The sequence below is a fragment of the Vombatus ursinus genome, unplaced genomic scaffold (assembly GCF_900497805.2).
Source record: "Vombatus ursinus unplaced genomic scaffold, bare-nosed wombat genome assembly UNPS02014785.1, whole genome shotgun sequence".
NCBI classification, from domain to species: Eukaryota; Metazoa; Chordata; class Mammalia; order Diprotodontia; family Vombatidae; genus Vombatus; species Vombatus ursinus.
The window spans coordinates 14,480,756-14,503,918 of NW_020954563.1; the positions used below are offsets into that span (position 1 = coordinate 14,480,756).

Genomic DNA, 23,163 nt, shown 5'->3' on the forward strand with positions numbered 1-23,163 from the left:
TTGCTTCTCTCTGCTTCAGTTCATGCAAATTCTCCCCGGGTTTCTCTGGATTAGTCACATCTACCATTTGTGATGGTGCAATAACATTCCTTTCACGTGCCAAGGGTTGCTCAGCTGTTCCTGATTGGTGGACACCCATTTTCTGACCTTTGATTTTTTTAGTGTTTTAGTTTGTCTTTTGTTGTTTGCGTTAGTCATTTCTAGATATGTCATTCCTCCACCTTCGAAGCCTCCCTTCACAACAAAGAAAAACAGTTCAGCAAATCGAATGACCCAGTGACCAGGTCTATGCAGTAGCATCTCCTGCCTTCCTATCATCCAGGTTCACAACGTTGGTGTCATACTTGACTTCTCCCTCTCACCCACATCTAATCAGTTAGCTTCTAATTCTTACTGTTTTTACCTTCACAGCATCTCTGAATTCCTTTCTCTTCCACTCCCACAGTTCAAGGCCCTCATAACGTCTTTCCTGGACTATTGCCCTGAACTCCTAATCAGTTCCCTTGTCTCAAGCCTCTCTTCAATCCAATTTGTTCTCAGAACTGTGATATTCCTAAAACATATGTCTGACCGTGTTACTCCCCAGTTCAAGAAACTCCATTGGCTTCCCATTGTCTCCACGATCAAATACACACTCCTTTGTTTAGGATTTAAAGCCCATCACAACCTGGCTCCAACCTGCCTTTTTGGGGATAAAACACATTACTCCCCTTTACCAGCTCTGGGAAGGAGGGGCCAAACTAATTTTCTGGCTGTTGTGTGGCACAGGATATTTCATCTTCCATCTCCGACTCTCAGAATCCCTCACTTCCTTCAAAGCTCAAACACCACCTTTACAAGGCCTTTCCTTATCCTTCCCTTCCCCTCAAATTACCTTGTATTTATATATATATATGTCTATGTGTACCTGTCTTTCCCCAGTAGCACGTAAACTCCTCGAGTGCAGAGACTGTTTCATGTTTGTCCTTGTTTCCCCAGGACCTAGTACACTGCCGAGCATATAGCAGGTGCTTAATAAATGCGTGTTGCTAGCAGAGCTGAAATCCCCACCCATCTTTCGCAACTCAACCCCCCACCCCGCTCGGGTTTTTTGCGTGGTGAGCAGACTACGCTACTACAGTCAGTGGCAAGAGCCCTGGCACTCCCTTATAGACGGTGGACAGGAGCTTTCCTGGGGCGGGTACGTTCTTCTGGGCATCGCAAGGGTAAGCCTGGCGGGCACCTCGGCCCTGCAGGTTCTGCCAGCGCCGCCACAGTCTTGGGGCAGAGCAGGTGGAGGGTTAAAGCGAGCACCTGACACCTGCGCAGTGCGGCCTCGGGGCGGGGCGTCCAGCCTGCTGGCTCCTCCCCCTTTTCAAATTTGAAACCTGCTCTTTCCCGCCCGAATTTGTTTGCTAAGGAGGTGGGACGGAGAAGCTCCGAGTCAGCTAATGGGAGTACGGCAGCCCGAGAGCCCCGCCCATAGGGTGACGGTAGAGTGACGCAAGTCCTTCTGTGCCAATGAGAGGGCTGAAAAGTGCGGGCCAAGCTCTGGCTGTGCCCACGTGTAGAGTCCTGCTTGTCTGTATCCTGACAGCTGGAGGAGGAGGCTGTCAGTGGTCGGCCTTCCGAGGGCAGAGTCCAGCCGGGATTCCCAGACCTCATCCATGGCCCCTGAGTTTCTCGGATGGTACGTGTTCTCTGAAAGATTCCCACGGGAGGCGCTCCAGCTTCCATGGGATGGGGAAGTCCATGGCAGGTGCAATGTCCGAGGTACGAGGAGAAACTGTTCCTCTTAGAGGCTGTGCTACTAGACCGGTTCACCCTTACGCAAGAAATGTCCACCAACTGCATGTGTGGCTCAGAGCAAATCGGTTCTCTTCGAGTGCCTGTTTGGTGGTGGACTAGATGATCTCTCGTCTATCTGCAATGACTTAGGAATTTGCTTGTGGTATATGTCTGAAGAAGACAGCAGAGAGAAGAAAGTACAGCGTGCCTCTTCCTAGAAATCAGAAAATCGGAACTGGAAGGGATCCGAAAGACTGAGGAAACCGAGGTCCAAAGAGGTCGCAGAACGCATCAGGACTGGGGCTGTAACTGGAACCCAGGTCTCCCGACTGCACATTCAAAGCTCATCACGATATCACAATTTGACTGGCTCTTCTTTTTCGCCTTCTTGAGGGCTTTCTACCTTTGGTCGAAGATCTGCGTCACCGACTTAGGAGCTCCTGGGATCGACGGGGGTAATGAGAGTGGAGGGACCGAGGTCACTTTCGAGGGGCTTTGCACGAGTCTGGCGCAGAGCACTGGTTAATTAACCTAACTCCACACTCTGCCTTCCTCTGGTTTGGCTACCATCAGTTCTCTTCCTTTTTCCTGTGGGAAATTGGACCAGTCATTTCCCTTCTTCCCTCCCTTGTCCTCCTACCACTCCACCCCCGCTGCTCCACTCCCTGCCCGGAGTTTCAGATGTCTGTAAAATGCGATTAGGTAGTTTGTGCCCTTTCAGTTCTAAATCTTATGAGCTCTTGAAGCAACCATGAGCTGGGAACCTACAACAAAGACGGAGTGACTAGACGCTTCACCTGGCGGGATCATGGGACCTTAGTCCGAAGCTCAACTCGCTAGGGTCAGTCTGGACTTTGCCGGAGGGTCTCCCAGCTGCGAGTGGAAGAGGAGGTGGCGCAAGGGCAAGTCCCAGCTCCCGGGCCAGTTCCAAAGGGGGCGGGGCGAGGAGCGCTGGACGTTCGAAGGGGGCGGAGCCCGGCTTTCTGTGTTTGTTGCGCCGTGTCAGTTACATTGTAACAAAAGTGCCGCCGCCACCGCAGCCACAGATCCGCACCCCAGGCCCTAGGTTCGGCTCCCCGCCCGCCCGCAGGCAGCTGTGGTCGCGATGGAGCAGGGTGCCAGTAGCATCCAGGTTTTACTGCAAGCAGCTGAGTACCTGGATCGGAGGGAACGAGGTAAGAAACTTGGTTCCCCGGTTACCCCCAATCCTTGGGCCTCCCTATGTGCCCTGCTCCCCTCGAATCAGACCCGGGCGGCTGTAGACTGGAGAGCCCAGGGGTGGGAGGCAGTTCCCCAGCAGGAATTCTCCTTTGCAAGCTAAACTTATTTTGCTTTCATCTTTTAGCTTCATCAAGTGGCCAGTCCGCCTGGTTCCAGCGGGGTCAGAACTAGGGCGGGGACAGCGTCTTTTTGCCCCTTCCCCTTTCAATTCATCCCAGTCTGCTCCGCTAGCCTCTTCTCCGACTCCCTGCCAGGGCTTCATTTCCCTCGCGTTCGCAGTTTAACCCCCCGCTCAGCTTGGGAAGAAGGAGGGAAAGAGGACCTGGCGCCAAAAGCCTTCCCCCCTTTTCTCCATACTCCGCAGCGCGCCCCCCGCTCGGGGGGCTGGGGCTCATGGGCAATCAATCTAAAGATGTCCGATAATCTGTCTTGTGATTCGGGGCAAATCATTTAGACTCTTTCGGCCCTAGTTTCTCCATTTGTAAAATAAGCTTATCTTGAGGTGTCTTCTAGCTCTAACAGTCTCTGAACACAATCTCTCCCTCAGAGGCAGAGCACGGCTATGCTTCCTTGTGTCCTACTCACAACTTGGGCCCAGTAAACCGCGGAAGGAGGAGACCCAAGGCCCCTAGGGACAGTTTAAGGTGAAGGTTGGGTTTTGGGAGGGGAGGCAGGAGGTGGATTTGGCCCATCCCGGCCTCAGTCTACTCAGCTGTGAAGTGGGTGTCTGGTTCTGACTCTAGGGGGCGCCCACAGGTGACCTAGTTTCAGACTGGGTCCCTGATAGGGGGTGGGTTGTGCCTAGGGTGCTGGAGTCTTTAGGGGCTGGGGAGAAAGAAAATTCTGTGAACAACTGAAGGCAAGTCACTTAACCTCCTTAGACCTCAGTTTTCTCATTTGTAAAATGAGGATTGGGATAACATCTAAAGATTATCCTTTTTTTTTTTTAATCTCTTGGGTAATTCCTTTTCACTGGGGGGAGGAAACAGGGTCATGAGTGGCTGCTCACCTGCCTCACCTTCACCCCCTCACTTGCCTTTCAGATCCGTGCACAGCGAACTGGAGAAACACAGGTGATTGTGGAGGGCGTGGCTCCTTGTTTTGCCTCATTTGCTCCCAAAAAGTGTTTTTTTTTTCTTTTCCCAAAGCTTCTCTAGGGGCTTGGAAACCAGGAAACTTGGGTTGGGATCTGGGAGTGGGGAGGACCACCTGTGGGGTAGGACTGCATCATAAGATCCTAGATTTAGGGCTGGAAGGAACCAAAAGGCGGATCTAGTCCAGTCTCTTCATTTTACACATGAAAACTGGAACTCCCTTTCCCAATCATTAAGAGGCAGGGGAGGTATCACAGAGTGAGTCTTGTACTTAGAGCCATTTGAATCTAGGCTCTGACATCTCCTACCTGCACAAACTTAAGCATGTGGTTCTGAACCTCAGTTTCTTCATCTGTGAACTGGGGACAACTGTTTATTTGAATCACCTAATTCACAAAATGGTTTCGAAGAAAGTGCTTTGGAAAGGGCTACACAAAAGTGATGTTATATGTAAAAATGATGGAGTTGGACTTACCTAACCTCCAGGATCCCTCTCTGGTTGGGGTTCTAGCACTAGAGGGAGATAGGAGAGGAATCTTGGTCCTACATACCATCACCATCACCATCGTCATCAATATCATCATCATCATCTAGGCTGGGGGAAACCTTGAACCAGAGGAGTCAATCCTCAGGCTGGGAGGCTTCTGGATAGGAAGTGGTCCTGGGCTTCCTGCTGGACTCAACTTGAGCCTGGCAATTTGCTGCTGTTCCCCATACCCTTCCATCGTAGGGGAAGCCCCCAAACCCACAGATGCCCAAACTCTGAAGGACCTGCTCACTTTCTTCCCTCTCACAGGAGGGCCCAACTGAGGCGCTGTTTGGAGCAGCTGAAACAACAGATGCCCCTAAGCACAGACTGTGCCCGATACACCACCCTGAGCCTGCTGCGCCGGGCTCGTCTGCACATCCAGGTGAGGTGGGAAGGCACAGGGCCTGACTGGACTCTGCCCTGTTCCCAGTGGGAGGAGAATCAGGGATTGGGGGAATCTAGTGTCAGTGGGGTGGCCTGAATCACATGTCCGCTGAGGATAGAGGTCTTAACTATTGGAGAGTGGAGTTCTCCTGGTGTTACATTTGGCATCATAATGCAATAGGATGTTTTGCCAGGACAGGACTAAATGACTATTCAGTATAACCTCTTCATGATGCAGAGGAGGACCAAGAGGTCCAGAGACAGGAGGACCTCGGTTAAGAAATGTCATTGCTGGAGTGAATCATTGTTGCTAGGGGGCCGTTGCCCTTCTTATGGCTTCAGAACCTTTTCCTCCTTTGTCATATTCCTCCTTCCTGGTGTTAGAAGTATGCACTGAAGGCTCACTGTGGGTGCAACCCCTTGTTATACAAACAGAACAGGAAGAAACCAGGGTTGCACCCTGGAGCAGCTTCTCTGCAGAGGACCAATGTCTACATAGTGTCGATGACCTTGGGACAAATGGAGGCCATGGTGCTGACATCTCCAGAGGGAGAGTTGAGCAGGAAGTTTCATCTAATATGAATTTAGTAGGGATGAATGTAAAGTCCTTCACTGGGTTCCAAAATTATCCTGAATGAGTACAAGCTAGGTAAGATTTATCTAGACAAGAATTAACATGTGGGGGGGAAAAACCAAACAGACTTGAGGTGTTAGTGGACTCAGCTTAATATGAATTAGCAACATCATGGGATAGCAAACAAACAAATTTTTAAAAAAAACCATCTTAGGGCCGCTTAGACATTCAACATACCCTTTAGTGAGGGAGGTGATGGTTTCCTTATCCTCTAGAACAGTCAGACTACATTTGAAGTATTGTTTCCAGTTTGGGGCACATTTTAGAAAGGACACCCACAAGCAAACATTCATTAAGAGGAAGATGGACCAGGATTGAAGGGCAATTAGGTGGTACAGTGGATAAAGTGCTGGGCCTGGAGTCAGGAAGACTAATCCAGCCTCAGACATTTACCAGCTGTGTGACCCTGAGCAAGTCACTTAACCCTGTTTGCCTCAGTCTCCTCATCTATAAAATGTGCTAAAGAAGGACATAGCAAACCACTCCAGGATCTTTGCCAAGAAAACTCCAAATGGAGTCATGAAGAGTCAGACACAACTGAAAAATTACTAAACACACCCATATAGACCAGGATTGAAAGGGCACTTGAACTCTGTCATATGACTATCAGTTGAAGGAATTGGGAATGTTTAGACTGAAGAAGACTTAAGGGGGTGGTGGTGTTTTGCTCACTTTCTTTAAATGTCCAAAGGGAGGGCATGGGGAAGTCATTAGACTGTGCTGGTCAGCTCCTGATCTCTGGCCCCAGCGAGCAGAAGCTGCAGAGAAGCAGCTACGGTTATTGCTGTCCAACAATGGAATAGCCTTGGGAAGTTATAGAGGTCTTTGTCACTGGAAGTCTTTAAGGGGAATGTGGAAGAACACTGGCAGGGTTGGTGTAGAAATGATTCCTGATTTCAAGAGTACATTTAGAGGACATACTAAGTGAATGCTGAGATTCTGTGATAGGAAGAGCTTGGATTGGTGGAGAGGAGGGAGGGCTTTCTAGTTGTGCCCAAGGCAAAAAAGCTAGGGATTCTATAAAGCAGATAACGGGGAGTGTGTACCAAGGCATGGGGCACAGGGGGAAGGGGAGGATGGGGAACAGTCTGTTCCTGAGAATAGCAAATGGGCTGTTCTCAGCCTACAAAGGGGGTGAAGACTATCTGCCAGTGCTTAGTACAGTGCCTGGCACAAAAGATCATAGATTTAGATCTGGAAGGAACCTCATATTCCATCTTGTCTAAGCTCTTCATTTGACAGAGGAGGAAACTGAGGTTCAGAGAGGTTAAGAGACTTGACCTTAGTCACAAAACTAGTAAGTGTCACAATCATGATTTGAATCCAAGTCTTCTGATCTAAATGCAGCACATTAACCACCTTTTCCCCTACACTTCAGATCGTGGGTGCCTTCATATAGTAAATGCTTCATAAAAACTTATTTAATTAAATCCATGGGAGCTATATTAATTTCCCTTCATTCCCATCATCTTTTGCCTTTTCCAGTTCCTTGTTCCAGTGAGATGGGAGATGACTATCTCTTCTCCCTTAGCTCCTTCCTATCAGCCTAAAACATGCTTGGGTCTTCCCAATCCTAAAATTGCCTTCCTTTGCCCCAAAATATCATTTATGCCTGATGTTTTCAGTTCTCTACCACTTATTCATTCACTTTTCAACCTGTTCAAATGTGGCTTTCATCCTTGCCGTTCCCCATTGATACTCTGCTCTTACAAGTCACCAATGCTCTCCTAATCAACTAATTCAGTGGTATTTTATTGGTCCTTTTTCATTTTGCCGGGTCTGCAGCATCTGATATGATAGACTACTCTGTCTTTATGGCTACCTTTTCCTGCCTTGGCTTTAGAGATCGAATATTCTCCTTGTTCTCCCTGACTGTTCCCTGCCTCTACTTTGTTCCTTGCTGTGAAAGAAATTGAAGTTAAGAAAAACCCCAATCTTGCCACCTGTAATAATCATGGCTAATGGCACTTGGTTTGCAGAGCATTTTTTATGGATATCATCTAATTGGAGCTTTTTATACATTTTATGAAGACTGTATTACAAGGCATTATTGTCCCAATTTTAGAGATGAAAAAACATTCTCATAAAGGTGAATAGACAACCATGACCACACCCCTTTTTAAAAATCTTTTGATCTTTTATTTAGGCATCTTAATGTCCATCAAGGCATGCTAAAGTGTAAGATGGGAGACGGTATGACAGTGTATGAACAACAGCCAGGGTGACCTGGTTCAAACTCCCTACCCTTTAAAACACACACACACACACACACACGCACACACACACACACACAATTTATTTTTAGTTTTCAACATTCACTTCTATAAGATTTTGAGTTCTAAGTTTTCTCCCCCTCCCCAAGATACTGTGCAATCCAATACAGGCTCTTTTGTATAATCATATTAAACATATTTCCACATTAGTCATGACGATACACCTTTTAAGCATCAGAGAGGAGATTTGAATCCTAACTCCAATTTCTACAGTGCTATGTTGCCCCCTTTTACCTATGTGACCTTAGTTACTTAAGAGATTATTTAAGCAACTTCTCTGGTACTGTTTCCTCATCTGTAATGAGAGAGGGTTGATGATTTCGAAAGTTCCCATCTCTTTTTAAATCTTACGGCTCTCTTCCTGTCCCCTTAGGGTGGGTATTTTCCAAAGTTTTAGTCTTGATTCTTCTATTCTCCCTTGGAAATCTTGTTATCTCTCTGCAGATGGCTCCCAAATCTCTTTGTCTCTAGCCCCAACCCCCTTTTTTTTTTTCTGAGTTCCAGATCTCCTGGATATTCCATGTGTGTCTCAGACTCAACATTTCCAAAACTGAACTACAGACCTTTCCTGAAAACAAACCCACAGGAAATTTCTTCTTCTGACTTCACTGTTTCTGTCAATGCACTATTTACCCTGGGTCCCATGTTGGAAAGCCTACTGTCAGCCTTGACTCTTCCTTCTCTCTCACCTTCTCTGTCTAATTAGTTTCCAAGCGCTGCTGAGTCCAGCTCTGAAATGCCACCCAGTCCTTCTTCCTTGTGTTCACTGCTGCAGTCTTGGTCTAACCCCTTGCTTGGGTTACTGCAAAAGCCTTTTGGATCTGTTAAGATCTCTTTGGATCTACTCTCTCCCTCTTCCAAGTCATCCCTCACATTGCTGCTGAATTAATCAAATCCTGCAATGGGAACTTTGGACTCCTCTGCCTGCTGGCATTGAAGGACCTTGCCAATCATCTCAATACCACTGCCATAACTCCATGATCCAGCCTAATTGGGTAACTTGAAATTCCCTAACATAAGCCACCCTTATAGCCTTTATGCCTTTACTTTTGTTGCTCCCTGTGCCAAGGAAATGTTATTCTCTCAGCCTATCTGGTCTGTTGAGTTCTCATCCATCCCTTTCAGGAAGCCTTAAGGCAGCATCTTAGAGTGGAAAGAGATCAGTATTTGAGGTTGGAGGAACTGAATTTGAATCCTGGTTCTGCCACTTCTTATCTATATGGTCATGCACAAGTCTTAACTTTTCTGAGCCTCAGTTTCCTTCTCTGAAAAAGGAGGAGTTCAAACTAGATGACCTTTAAGCTCCCTTCTGCCCCTAAATCAATGACCCTATAATCCAGTGTGGGCCAGAACACTAGATTAGCTTGTCTCAAGGGGCTAATACCTTGAAGGATAAGGAAGAATTGGGTGGGTGAAGTTGGGGTCATAGGGGATTGTGAGCAACAGACAGAGAAAGTGACCGACTTTCTGTGAGTCCTCTCCTTCTCATAGATCATTTCTCTTCCACTTTTCTCAGTCTTATGTATGAACCATTCTATTTTGACATCTGCCTCACTTCAGTCCTATGTTCTTTCCAATACTTTCTTACAATAACTTTCTCTTTACATGTTTAAAAATATTATTTATGTTTAGGTATTCTTTTCTTTTTAAATTTTGAGCTACAGATTCTCTTTCTCCTTCCCATCCATCTCCTACCCATTAAGAAGGTAAACAAATGATATCAATTATACATGTGAAATCATGCAAAACATATTTTCATATTAGCCATATCTCAAAATAAAGCAAAAAATAAAGAAAGAAAGCAAGAAAATTATATTTCAACTTGAACTCAGAGTTCATCAGTTCTGTCTCTGGAGGTGGACAGCATTTTTTCATCATGGGTCCTTTGGAATTATCTTGGATCATTGTATTGATCAGAGTAGCCAAGTCTTTCACAGCTGATCATCATTACAACATTGTTTGTGCTGTGCACAGTGATCTCCCTCTTCTCACTTCTCTTTATGTTAGTTCATATAGGTCTTCCCGAGTTTTCCTGAAACCATCTCCTTCATCATTTCCCACAGCACAAGAATATTCCATCACAATCATATGCCACAACTTGTTTAGCAATTCCCCAATTGATGAGGCTCCCCTCAATTTTTAATTCTTTGCCACCATAAAAGAGAGCTGCTATAAATATTTTTGTATTTATAGGTCCTTTTGCTTTTTCTTTGATCTCTTTGGGATATAGACCTAGTAGAACTATTGCTGGATAAAAAGGTATGCAGACTTTTATAGCCTTTTGGGCATAGTTCCAAATTGTTCTCCAGAATGGCTGGACTAGTTCACTCCTCCACCAACAGTTCATTAATGTACCTATTTTCCCTACACCCCCTCCAGCATTTATCATTTCTGATAGGTGTGAGGTGGCACCTCAGAGTTGTTTTAATCTGCATTTCTCTAATCAATAGTGATTTAGATTTTTTTCCCCATATGACTATAGGTAGCTTTGATTTCTTTTTCTGACCATTTTATCAAGTGAGGAATAGCTCTTATTTTTCTAAATTTGACTTATTTCCCTATATATTTAGGAAATGAGGCCTTTATCAGAGAAATTTGCTGTAAATTTTTTTATATTACTTCACTATTTATGGCACTTTTTAGCAAAATGTGGTTTCCCTGATTGATTGTCTCTTTTAATTAGGCCTATTTTTGTTTTTGCTTTGTCTGAGATTGAAATTGCTACCCCTGCCTTTTTTTTTTTTTTTACTTCAGCTGAAGCATAATAGATTCTGCTCCAGCCCTTTATTTTAACTCTGTGTTTGTCTTTCTGTTTTAAGTGTGTCTCTTATATGTAACATATTGTTGGATTCTAGTTTCTAATCCATTCTGCTATCTGCTTCCATTTTATGGATTAGCTCATGCCATTCACATACACAGTAATGATTGCCAATTGTATTTCCCTCCATCCTATTTTCTTCTGTTTATCCTTCTCTCTCTCTCTTTTTATCCTGTACCTCCTTGAAAATCTATTTTGCTTTTGAGCACTGCTTCCTCTAATCTCCTCTCCTTTTATTATCCCCTCTCCACTTATCTCTTTATCCCATTTCCCCTTTTGGGTAAGATAGATTTCTATACCCAACTTAATTTGTGTAACACCCCCCCCCCCCCCCCCCCCCCCCCTCCACATGCATATATCTACATCTCCTTCCCTCTTTGAACTAATCCTGATGAGAGTGAGGTTCAAGCATTGTCTGTCCCCCATTCCTTCCTGTTTTCAGCTCCACTCTAAAAGCCCTTCCTTGCACACCTTTTTATGTGAGATAATTTTCTCCATTTTAACTCTCCTTTACCCCTTCTCAAAGTGCATCCATCTTTCTCATCCCTTCATTTTTTTTTTAAATCATCCCAACATAATCGACTCACACTCATGCCCTCTGTCTATGCTCCTTTTAGCTGCCTTAATAATGATAAAGTGCTTACGAGTTACATGTATCATCTTTCCATATAGGAATGTAAACTGTTTAACTTTATTGTGTCGCTTACGATTACTCTTTCATGTTTACCTTTTTATGATTCTCTTGAGTCCTCTGTTGGAATGCCAAATTTTCTATTCAGCTCTGGTCTTTTTTTTTTTTTAAGTATTTTATTTTTCCCCAGTTACATGTAAAAATAATTTTTAACATTTAGCTCTGGTCTTTTCATCAGGAATTCTTGAAAGTCTTCTATTTCATTAAATTTACTTTTTTTTCCCCCTGGAGAATTATATTCATTTTTGCTGGGTAGATTATTCTTAGTTGTAATCCTAACTCCTTTGCCTTCTAGAATATCATATTTCCAGCTCTCTGCTCCTTTAGCTTAGAAAATGCTAAATTTTGTGTTATTCTGACTATGGCTCTACAATATTTGAATTACTTCTTTCTGTCTGCTTACAACATTTTCTCCTCGACCTGGAAGCTCTGGAATTTGGCTATTATATTCCTGATAGTTTTCATTTTGGGATTTCTTTCAGATGATCAGTGGATTCTTTCCATTACTATTTTACCTTCTGGATCTAAGATATCAGGACAGTTTTCCTTTATAATTTCTTGAAATATGATGTCTAGGATCTGATTATGGCTTTTAGGTAGTCCAATAATTCTTTAATTATCTATCCTTGATCTATGTTCTAGGTCAGTTATTTTTCTAAGAGGCATTTCACATTTTCTTCTATTTTTTCATTCCTTTAACTTGTTTTATTTTTTCTTAAAGTCTCATGGAATTATTAGCTTCCAGTTGCCCAATTCTAATGGCTGAGGAATTATTTACTTTATTGAATTTTTGTGCTTCCTTTTCCATTTGGCCAATTCTGCTTTTTTAAAAAATTAATTTATTTATTTTTAGTTTTCAACAATTACATCCAAAAGCTTTTGAGTTTTAAATTTTCTCTCCCCCTCCCTTCCTCCCATCCTAAGATGGCCTGTAATCTGATGTAAGCTCTACATGCACATTCCTATTAAACATACTTTCACATTAGTCATGTTGTAAAGGAGAATTAGAACCCATAAGAGGAACCACAAGAAAGAAGAAACAAACAAAACAGAAGGGAAAAAAAGAGCAATAGTATGCTTTGATCTGCATTCAAATTCCATCATTCTTTCTCTGGATGTGGATAGCATTTTCCATCATGAGACTTTGGGAGATGTCTTAGATCCTTGCATTGCTAAGAGCTGTCTATTAAAGTTAGTCGTCACACAACGTGGCTGTTACTGTGTACAACGTTCTCCTGGTTCTGCTCCCTTCACTCAGCATCAGTCCACACAAGTCTTTCCAGGTTTTTCTGAAGTCTACTTGCTCATCATTTCTTACAGCACAATAGTATTCCATTACATTCATATACCACAACTTGTTCAGCCATTCCCCATTTGATGGGCATCCCCTCGATTTCCAATTCTTTGCCACCACAAAAAGAGCTGCTATAAATATTTTTGTGTATGTGGGTCTCTTTTGCACTTTTATGATCTCTTTGGGATACACCCCTAGGAGTGCGATTGCTGGGTCAAAGGGTATGCACATTTTTATAACCCTTTGGGCATAGTTGCAAATTGTTCTCCAAAATAGTTGGATCATTTCACAACTCCACCAACAATGCATTTGTGTTCCAATTTTCCCACATCTTCTCCAACATTTATTATTTTCCTGTTTTGTCGTATTGGCCAATCTGATAGGTGTGATGTGGCACCTCAGAGTTGTTTTGATTTGCGTTTCTCTAATCAATAATGATTTAGAGCATTTTTCATATGATTATAGATAGTTTTAATTTCTTCTTCTGAAAACTGCCTGTTCATATTTCACCATTTATCAATTGGAGAATGACTTATATTCTTATAAATTTGACTTAGTTCTCTATATATTTTAGAAATGAGGCCCTTATCAGAGACACTGGTTGTAAAAATTCTTTACCAGTTTTCTGCTTCCCTTCTAAGCTTGGTTGTATTGGCTTTGTGCAAAAACTTTTCAATTTAATGTAATCAAAATTATCCATTGCATTTCATAATGTTTTCTAACTCTTGTTTGGTCATAAATTCTTCTGTTCTCCATAAATCTGACAAGTAAACTATTCCTTACTCTCCCAGTTTACTTATAGTATCAGCCTTTATATCTAAATCATGTATCCATTTTGACTTTATTTTGGTATATGGTGTAAGATTTTGCTCTATACCTAGTTTCTTTTCCAGTTTTCCCAGCAGTTTTTGTCAAATAGTGCGTTCTTATCCCAGAAGCTGGGGTCTTTGGGTTTGTCAAACAGTAGATTACTATGTGTCTTGCGTACCTAACCTATTCCACTGATCTACCACTCTGTTTCTTAGCCAGTACCAAGTAGTTTTGATGATTGTTGCTTTATAATACAATTTAAGGTGGCTAGGCCACCTTCCCTAGCATTTTTCATTAGTTCCCTTGATATTCTGGACCTTGTGTTATTCTGAATTAATCTTGTTATTATTTTTTTTGGCTCTATAAAATAGTTTTTTGGTAGTTTGATTGGTATGGCACTGAATAAGTAAATTAGCTTAGGTAGAATTGTCATTTTTATTATTATTAGCTCAACCTACCCATGAGCAACTGATGTTTTTCCAATTATTTAGATCTGACTGTATTTGTGTCAAAAGTGTTTTGTAATTGTGTTCATATAGTTCCTGGGTTTGTTTTGGCAGGTAGACTATCAAATATTTTATAATGTCTACAGTAACTTTAAATAGAATTTCTCTTTCTATCTCTTGCTGTTGGGCTTTGTTGGTAATATACAGAAACACCCATGATTTATGTGGGTTTGTTTTATAGCCAGCAACTTTGCTAAAGTTGTCTATTATTTCAAGTCATTTTTTACTTGATTCTCTAAGTATATCACCATATCATCTGTAAAGAGTGATAACTTTGTTTCTTCTTTGCCTATTCTAATACCTTCAATTTCTTCTTCTTCTCTTATTGCTAAAGCTAACATTTCTAGTACCATATTGAACAACAGTGGTGATGATGGACATCCTTGTTTCACCCCTGATCTTATTGGAAATGCTTCTAGCTTATCCCTATTACATATAATGCTTGCTGATGGTTTTAGATAGATGCTACCTATCATTTTAAGGAAGACTCCATTTATTCCTATTCTCTCTAGTGTTTTTAATAGGAATGGATCCAATTCTTCTTTTAAAGGAGTTCTTTTCTTCATGGAATTTTTGTGCCTCTTTTACCATTAGGTCAGTTCTGTTTTTAAGGTGCTATTTTCTTCAGTATTTTTTGTGCCTCTTTTTCCAAGCTGTTAATTCTCTTTTAATAATTTTCTTGCATCACTATCATTTCTTTTCCCAATTTTTCCTCTACCATTCTTATCTCTTTCTTTAACTCTCCCAGGAATTCATGCTGGCCTTGGGTCCAATCAGCAGTTTTCTTTGAGCCTTTGCTTGTGGCTGTTGTCATGTTGTTATCCTCTTCTGAGTTTATGTCTTGTTTTTCCCTGCCACTGTAATAAGTTTTTATAAGTTGTTGTTGTTAATGTTTGCTCATTTTTCCAGCCTATTTCTTGACTTTGGACTTTATGTTTAGGTTGGGCTCTGCTCACCTTGGGCTGGGGAGGCACTGTATTAAACCTTAGGCTTTTTTTGTGCTGCTGTTTTCAGAGCTTGTTCTGGGATTCTGCAAGTTTTCAATGTTTTTGTGGTTGGTGTTAATCTGGGAGAGGTGTGGTCACTGCTCTCCTGGTCTGCACTCTACTCTTTACTCAGGAAGGACCCCTGCTTCCCTGCAGCTGCAAGTACTAGTGTGCCTCTTGGCCCTGCAACTGTGACCAGATCCCTTGCTCCCTTGTGACTGATCACAAGCACTCCTCTCCACACTGGAACTTTGACCCACAACTGCAAAAGGGCAATAAAGTTGCCAATCAGTGCTAGCTGCACCCAGTGCCAGCAAAGAGTCCCCTGCAATCTCTTTCTGACCAGTTTCTGGCTCTGGGCTGAGAGCTCCTGAAGCTGCTACTGCTGCTGTGGTGGCTGCCTCCAAGGTCCACAACTGCTATTCTCAGGGCCTGTGCCCACCCTGGTGTTATAAACCTCTCCTGCTGACCTCCTGAGTTGGTTAAGACTGCATAAATGCCTCCCTTTGACCTTTTGTTGGCTCTGCTGCTCCAAAATTTGATTTGAGGTATTACTTCAAAGTTGTTTGGAGAGGAATATTGAGAACTCAGCTGGGTCTCGGCCTATACTCTGCCACCTTGGCTCCACTCATATCTGACACAGTAACTTTTTAAACATCTGCCCCACTTCAGTCCTCTGTTCTTTCTGGTATCCCACACTTTTTACCATAATTTTTTAGAAATACATAAGCACCAAAGTAGGGTTACACTTACAAAGCCAGTGGTTTCTGATAGTATATTTGATATTGAAGAGCCAGGAGACCTGGCATTTTCTTTGTGATCCTGAGTACGGGATTTCCCTTCTCTGCACCTCAATTTTCCCTCCAAAATGATGTTTGGGCTAGATGATCTTATGTTCTAAGAGGGAAGCAAGATTCCTTCACTGAAATCCAAGTCCTCCCTCATTAGCTCATTTATTAGTTATCAGTTAACACTTTAGAAGGGATGAGTGTATATGAGGAGGCCTGCCTGCTTGCTTGCCCAGAGAAAGCTCATGCTATGGGATACCAGATTTTACAGGGTAAGCCCACATTTGACAGCCTTATTCCCCCTGCTTGGTAATCTTGAGCTGGTCCCTGCTCCCTATTTGCATCAAGTGTAAATCTCTCAGTCTGGGTTTATAAAGTCCCCACCCACCCACCTACTCAAATGTGGCTTCAAACCGCTTCCTTCATTTCCCCTTCTCCTCCTCTTTATACCCCAACCTTGGCTTCAGCTAGGTTGGTCTCTACAACATTCTAAGAACTCACTATGCTGATTCCTTTGTCTGGAATTCTCTCTCTGCCCAGCTAAATCCTACTCATCTTCAAAAGACTCAGCTAAAGTTCTGCTCCCTCCAGGAAACCTCACCTAGTCCTCCAGCCTAGCCTATTTATCTTTTTCTTCTGAACTATCATATTAGCTTGAAGCATGCAACTGGACACTTCTATAAAATAAACATTCCTTATGTTCCCTTTTTTTTTCTCATAAACTCTTTTTCTCATGTTTTTTTTTCTTCTTAGTTACACTGTAGGTGTAAGTCAGGACTAGCTACTGATGTCCTGCTCTCTCTTCCACATTGCCTGTAGTAACCTAAGTCCAAAATCAGGCACCAAATATAAGAATTATTGATTGGCTGGTGAATCTTAATTCAATAGACATTTATTAAGCATTTACTCTAGTACGTACAAAACATTGTTCTTAAGGGATTAGGAAAACTGAGCTGCACTCTGGATGCCCATCCCATTCTTCCTGGTTCTACCTATACAGTCTTTGGGGCTCCTTTTGTCTAGGTACAAGAAAGCACAAGTCCTTAAAATCATCTGCCTTCATTGGGGTCCATCTATGTGCCCAGCCCCATGGGGAATATTACATAGGAACAAGACAAGGTCCCTATCTTCAAGGAGCTTTCAAACTTTGGGGGGCAGCAGTGCAGCAAGACCAACACAAATGAAGAAATAATTGCTACAGAATCACCAAGGAGGAAGAGGATCAGGCAGGTTGTTCTGGTGAGGGAATTTCATGGAGGAATTGGGCCCCAGTGGGCTTTTGGCATCTGGAAAAACAACCTCATCTAGGCCTTTCTGGGGAGTGCTTTAGCCCCAGAAAACCTGGAAAACCAACGAGTACTAAAAATGCCCCAAGTGTTGGGAGAAGGCTACCAGCTCATGCAATATTTGTCCTGCAATAGCTGTTACTTTAAAGCTATGGCTGCTTCTTTAACTAAAGTGTGTTAGCCTGAGCTCCCCAAACCTACGCAATGACCCTCAGAAAGTTGACTTGATGTGAACAAAATTGGCTCAGATTGATTGGTTGTCAAAGAACCCATGCAAAATCCTTATTTTACAGATGAGGTCCAGAAATGTAAAGGACATACTTTGCTTAGTTTTACGTATCAAAGAGGGGCCTCCTGCCAGATACTTTCACCTTTTCACTACTTTGCCTCATCTAACCCCTCCTATACTTTCCTGCCTCCACTGATTTCCTGTAGCCTTAGCTCATACATGCCCTACCCTCCCTGCCACAAAATTGAATCCACCTCACTATATGGGAGCAATCAGGTTCCGGAACGCCTCAGGGATGACCAGCTAGGGAAACATGACTTAAACATTTGCTGTCTATTTGTCCTTCACTCTCAGAAACACATAGAACTAGGGGGCTGCACCCACAGGCCTTCTTAGCTGTTCTTGGCAGGGGAGATGAACATGGACAGAAGCTCCCCATCCTACCCTGCCTCAAATCTCTAAGACTTACTGGGGAAGTCTGTCAGGGGCAGGGGTCTATAGTGGCAGGGCTATCTGCCAGGATTGGGTCCAGGCCAGGCTCTGCCTTGTTCCACCCCAATTTGCCTATGAAGAGTAGTACAGATCCTGCCTGGGGGAAGAATGTTACTATAGAGGCCTTGTTGTCTCAGGTGGCCTGAAAGGTTAAAGCTCAAGCAGAATGACTTAAAGAGCCAACCTGGGGTGGATGGAGATACAGCCATCCTCAGCTTGTCTTCCCTATCACCTCCCCTTCCACATGAATGCAAGTTGGGACCTTCCAAGTCTGAAAAAAGCAGCTTTCAGGATCCCAGGGTATGGGGCTTAGCCACAGGTTGGGAAATGACTTGGACAAAAAAAGGTGTGGTAGCACTTAGGACTGGAAGAGCTACCACCACTGGCCAGGCACTGAGGGCTGACTCATTGCTTCTTGTGACTGTAGAAGCTGGAAGAACAGGAGCAGCGTGCACGAAGGCTCAAGGACAGGCTCCGAAGTGAACAGCGAAGCCTGCGCCAACGGCTAGAACAGCTCCGAGGGCCAGCTGGGGAGCGGGAGCGTCTTCGAGTAGATAGCCTGGACTCCTCTGGCCTTTCTTCAGAGCGCTCTGATACTGATCAAGGTTAGTGACATTCCCCGTCACCCTGGTCAGAATTAGGGTGTCAGTGTGCACCCTAACGATCTCCCTAAGTGGGAAGCAGTGGACCCCAGAAGGCCTGGGCCACTGTCATAGCCTCTACTGGGGCCAGCAAGTGTATCCAGCACCCTTCCACCTCATCTCATGGCTAAAGTGTCCTGGCCTGCCCGCTATCCCTAAAGACTTCCTTTCTCAGTGACCTTCGACATGATTTTTCTTTGGTCTCTCCACAGAGGAGCTGGAGGTGGACGTGGAGAGCCTGGTGTTTGGGGGTGGTGCTGAACTGCTTCGAGGCTTCAGCACAGGCCAGGAGCACAGCTACTCTCATAGTGGCAGTGCTTGGCTATGATCCCTGCTGCCCACAGCAGGCACATAGCTCTCCCACTCTCTTGGCTGCACCAAGCTGCCCAGCCTGCCAGAGGAGCTGCCACAGACCTGGCGATGGTTGACTAAAGTGGGTTCCAGCTTGCATCCCTCATGATACTGGGCATTCCTGCAAAGCAGAAAATTACTGGACTGCAGAGGCTGCTGCTGGCTCCTGGAGCTATTTTAACTAGCCTCAGTTCCACCCCTTCTCTCTTATGTGGGCACAGACTGCAGCTTACTCCGTTTTGTGGGGGAAAACAGGAGTGAGCCATGGCCCTAATATGGAACTAAACAAGCAATGCAACCTTGTTCCCTGTCAGAGGTTATGGAAGGCAACCAGAGGCCTCTGACAAGGGGCTGACGTAGAGGCAGTCTGTTGCTCCCTGCCTAGACTTTTTTTTTTGTACGTTTTTTACAGCATTGATTTTTGTTCCTTTCAGGGCTGGGATGCAAATCTTCTGCTAAGCTGATTTGTCCCCAGCACTCAAGGGACCAGTAGCATTAAAGTGGGATAGAGCTGTATTCAGACTCTGGCTCTAGCTCCACAGACACCACACAGTATTTTCAGTAAAAAACTTTTTCTTAATTCTGCCTGCAGTCCATCTTATTTCTTCATGACTACAAAGAAAGGGTAAGCCAGTCACTAGCATGGTTCAAGGCTGATGGCTGGAAAACTTCATTATAAACCCAGCAGGATTACTTAATACCCCCAAGGCTCAGAAACCTCTACAAGCCAAGGACAGCACTGAAAATTGATTTTTAATGATAAATTACAACTCGGACACAGGGCAGGTAATGGGACAAGAGCTGGATTGTCTGTGGGCTTGCACTGTGCTGATGGTCTGCTCAGGGGCTGGGGCTCCGGGCCCAATGCCAGGTCTTGCCAAGAGGCTTCTCAGCCTTGAAGACCGGCGATCTGGGAAGGCAGCAGGGCCTTTCTGTTGCAGGAGAAGCAGCAGGGTGACTCCTTTAAACATACTGTTGCTGTTGCTGCTGCTGCTTCTTGGTGGCTGCCTTGCTGGCCAAGTCCTTGGCCTTCTCAGTAGCTGCCAGAGCAGTTTCCTTCGCTTTCTCAGTTGCTTCCTTAGCTGTTTCAACAAGCGTCTTAGAAGGAGCTTCACCTGCAAAAAGAGAATCTCAGAGTATCAGTTAGAAGGTACAATGAAGATCCCATCTCGCAATTTATATAACATATAAAGAAATAGAGGTTCAGAGAGAATAAGCCTTGCTCAAGATCACAGAGTTTACTATGGGGAATAAAAAGAATGTGAACCGAGAACTTCTGACTCCAAGTCCATCGATCCTTCCACCATACCATGATAAACCATGTTTAGGTCTTTCATCTGATTCAAGCTCTTCTGCAGCTACACACTAGAGAGTGTCTAGTGCCAGAAGTGTGAAGGACAGGGCTTAAGTACTAGTCTCATTCCCAATGATAGCTTGAGTGCTAGAAGGAATCTTAATCGATCTTTTTTCAAATCTGTAATTTTACTGATGAAAAAACTGAGGTCAAGAAAGGTTATATCACCTAACCAAGGTCATGCAAGTATTAAATGGTACAGACAAGATTCAAACCACGTAACTCCTCATTCAGCACTCTTTGGGTGGGGTGGGGTGGGGAGAGAGAACATGACAACAAAGGGGTGTTTCAAACTTTTTTTTTCTTGGAGTCCTCATACTTAGTGCCAGCACCTATATCCTCAGTTCCTCCCCAAACTCAAATCCCTTGGTTCTTACCTTGCAGTTTGGCCAAGATGTACTCAAAGCCTTTGATGGTCTTGGTCACGTTACTTTTGAATCTAGCTAAGCCAAACTCCTGAAAGGATGAGATGGGACAGGACAGGAAGAGTTAGTTGCCTGTTAGCCCTTCAAGTCACTGCCCATGCCCCAGGCCAATCCAGGATGCTCAGAGCTGTAGAAGAATCCAAGATTCTACCCCCACCTACACCACTTTCAGCACTTCACCAAAGTGCCATGTTACCTGTACAGCTCTGGAGACCCCAAACAAACTGGAAGAGACCCAGGCCTCTCGTCGGATTTCAGTCCAGCCACTGTTTTCAGGGTTCACACAGTAAACACATCTTTCCTCCACCACCTAGAATGAAATGATCACAAGTCTTCAGTAATCTAGAAGGAAGAACAAGATTCTACAGGGCCTAGAGCCAGATATCAAGAAAAAGGAGCTTTTATCACCACTCTATAATAATAGCTAATATCTATATGGTGCTTACTATGTGCTAGGCACTGTGCTATGTGCTTTACAATTATTATTTCCTTTGATCCTCACAACAACCCTGAGAGGCAAGTGATATTATTATCCTCATTTTACAGATGAGGAAACTGAGACAAATAGAGGTGAAGTGACTTGCCTATACTCAGTCTATTGGAGGCAGAAAGACCTTTAGAAGTCATTAAATCTAACAGTCTCAATTTACAGACGAGAAAACTATGGCCTAGAGAGATAAAAGTGATTTACCAAATGTCACACAGTAAAGTAATGGCAGGTCAAACTACTTTTCACTCTTCTTTCTGAACCATGCTGCTTCCCCTCTTTTCTGTGACTCCTCTAAATGAGTGTGTGCTAAAGAGACACTAACCATCAGCCGGGCATGGTTGATGTTCCAGGTGAAAGTGGTCATGGTCTGGTTCTGTGGGTCCACGATAGAGTCCTCGAGGATGTACACCGAGTGAGCTACATTAGCAGGAAAGAAGCGCTCCGCCCAGCGGGGCATCCTGTTGGTCTTTGTAAGAAGCCGCCTGGACAGCAGCTTCTGATCTGGAGTCACCTCCCGGTGCACAATATCCTCCGTCAGCACATGCTTGCTGTATGGGAAACACAACACAGGAAGTCAGCTTGGAAAGGTACACGATAAATTTATTAGGTACCTAAAAAGAAAAGCACTGCTCTCCATAAGAGATTCAGCTTTATGTTCAATTCCCTCCCCTGTTTCTACAACATAAGTGAAATGAAAACACAGATCTTATTTGGTATTTATTTAGTTCAGAATATTTAAAAAAAAAAAAAAAAGGAAGTCAATTCAAAGTTCCTCAAGTCATCCTGTTTGGGCATCCAATCTCCTCTTCGGCTTCTACAACATGGGTGAAAATACTGATCTCATTTGCTATTTGTCAAGTTCAGAATATTTTAAGAAATAAAAAAAAAAGGAAGTCAACTTAATGTTCAAGTCATCCTGTCTGGGCGAAGGAAGGGGCAGAAAAAGAGGAAACTAAAGCTCAGGCTTCACACCAAAGGTGTTCCCAGACAGAAGTCCTGCCCCACTTCCAATCCCGGAGCAGGTCAGGGTGGGGCCCAGGGCAAATTCCAAGCCTGGTGACCCTTCGGCCAAGCCGCCCCGTGTGACTCCCTCCAGATGCCATTTAGGAAGAGGCGCCCCGCAGGGAAGGTGCCCAGTACCTGAGAGGTAAGCGGCCCCTCCCCCACCGGCTCGGGCTCCCAGGACTTGATTCCAATGTGCTCGGGGTGGGGGGCTTCTCCTTCCCGGGAGTGCCAGCCCCTACCACGGGGGAGGGGGAAGGAGGCAGAAAGGTCTACGGCCACCACCTTCAGCGCCGCACGCACCGGAGGCTCTAGCCGTCCCCGGAGGTGGCTGGGGGGAGGGGGCCTCTGGGTCTCACGCCTTTCTCTGTAAGAGCTGAGGTGCGGAGTGGCCGGGGAGCCTCCCACCCTGGCCCGCAGAGGGTGGCGGGGTCGGACTCTCCTGCCCTCACCTGTAGGGGTTGGGGTAACGCTGCCAGAAGGCAGCAAACACTTGGTCCCAGGAGCTCCGGAGCACGCTCTGCCCCAAGAAATACTTCACCATCGTCCCGGCGGGGGTAGGGGTTGGGGCAGCGTCAGGGGGCGCAAGGCATCGGGGGGTAGGAGAGAGATGGGTCGCCGGGCTCGCGGTCTCCGTCACCGTCCCAAAGCCGCGGTCGCCGCAGCCTCCACCGCCACCGCCGTCGCCGCCGCCGCCATGAGGGGGTGTCTAGCCGCTCGGCACTTCCGGCCTCAGGCTGCCGCTCTCAGGCCCCGCCCCTTCCGCAGAGTGAATTTCCGGTGTCCCTATCACGTGATGCGTGTGGCTCTTCCCCCATTTCTCTCCCCCCACCCCACCCCCAACAGCTGGCTCCCTGCTGGTGGCTCTTGCGCCGGGGTCTCCGGGCACCGGGACCGGACGGGTCCCGGAGTGGCCGTGGCCGCGGCAGGAGGAGCGGGAGCATGCGGCCCCGGTAAGAGGACGCAGACCGCCCTCTCTCCAGCTCTCCCAGGCTTGTGGGAGATCGTAAGGTGGAGCACCCTCGACCGGCATTCCGGCCTGGGATCTCCAAGCGTGTGTGTGTGTGTGTGTGTGTGTGTGTGTGTGTGTGTGTGTGT

General features: G+C 45.0%; 3 protein-coding genes across 3 annotated transcripts in view; 2 read left to right on the top strand and 1 right to left on the bottom strand.

Annotated features, from left to right (window-relative positions):
• Nucleotides 1-2,800: 2,800 nt before the first annotated feature.
• MXD3 (MAX dimerization protein 3) lies at nucleotides 2,801-19,374 on the top strand. Its single transcript, XM_027867284.1, has 6 exons — nucleotides 2,801-2,942; nucleotides 3,536-3,632; nucleotides 4,032-4,061; nucleotides 4,879-4,993; nucleotides 18,230-18,407; nucleotides 18,656-19,374. The coding sequence occupies exons 1-6, from the start codon at nucleotides 2,873-2,875 to the stop codon at nucleotides 18,769-18,771; spliced, it is 606 nt and encodes a 201-aa protein (XP_027723085.1). The 5' UTR covers nucleotides 2,801-2,872; the 3' UTR covers nucleotides 18,772-19,374.
• A 152-nt stretch (nucleotides 19,375-19,526) lies between these two features.
• PRELID1 (PRELI domain containing 1) lies at nucleotides 19,527-22,709 on the bottom strand. The gene is made up of 5 exons (XM_027867285.1): nucleotides 22,518-22,709; nucleotides 21,386-21,611; nucleotides 20,770-20,883; nucleotides 20,526-20,604; nucleotides 19,527-19,909 (listed from the first exon to the last, which is right to left on the bottom strand). The coding sequence occupies exons 1-5, from the start codon at nucleotides 22,607-22,609 to the stop codon at nucleotides 19,758-19,760; spliced, it is 663 nt and encodes a 220-aa protein (XP_027723086.1). The 5' UTR covers nucleotides 22,610-22,709; the 3' UTR covers nucleotides 19,527-19,757.
• Nucleotides 22,626-23,163, top strand: part of RAB24 (RAB24, member RAS oncogene family) — a 4,417-nt gene continuing 3,879 nt past the window's right edge. The window contains 3 exon segments of the mRNA XM_027867283.1: nucleotides 22,626-22,802; nucleotides 22,805-22,881; nucleotides 22,883-23,018. Coding sequence (XP_027723084.1) covers nucleotides 22,676-22,802; nucleotides 22,805-22,881; nucleotides 22,883-23,018 — 340 coding nt within the window. The 5' untranslated portion in view covers nucleotides 22,626-22,675.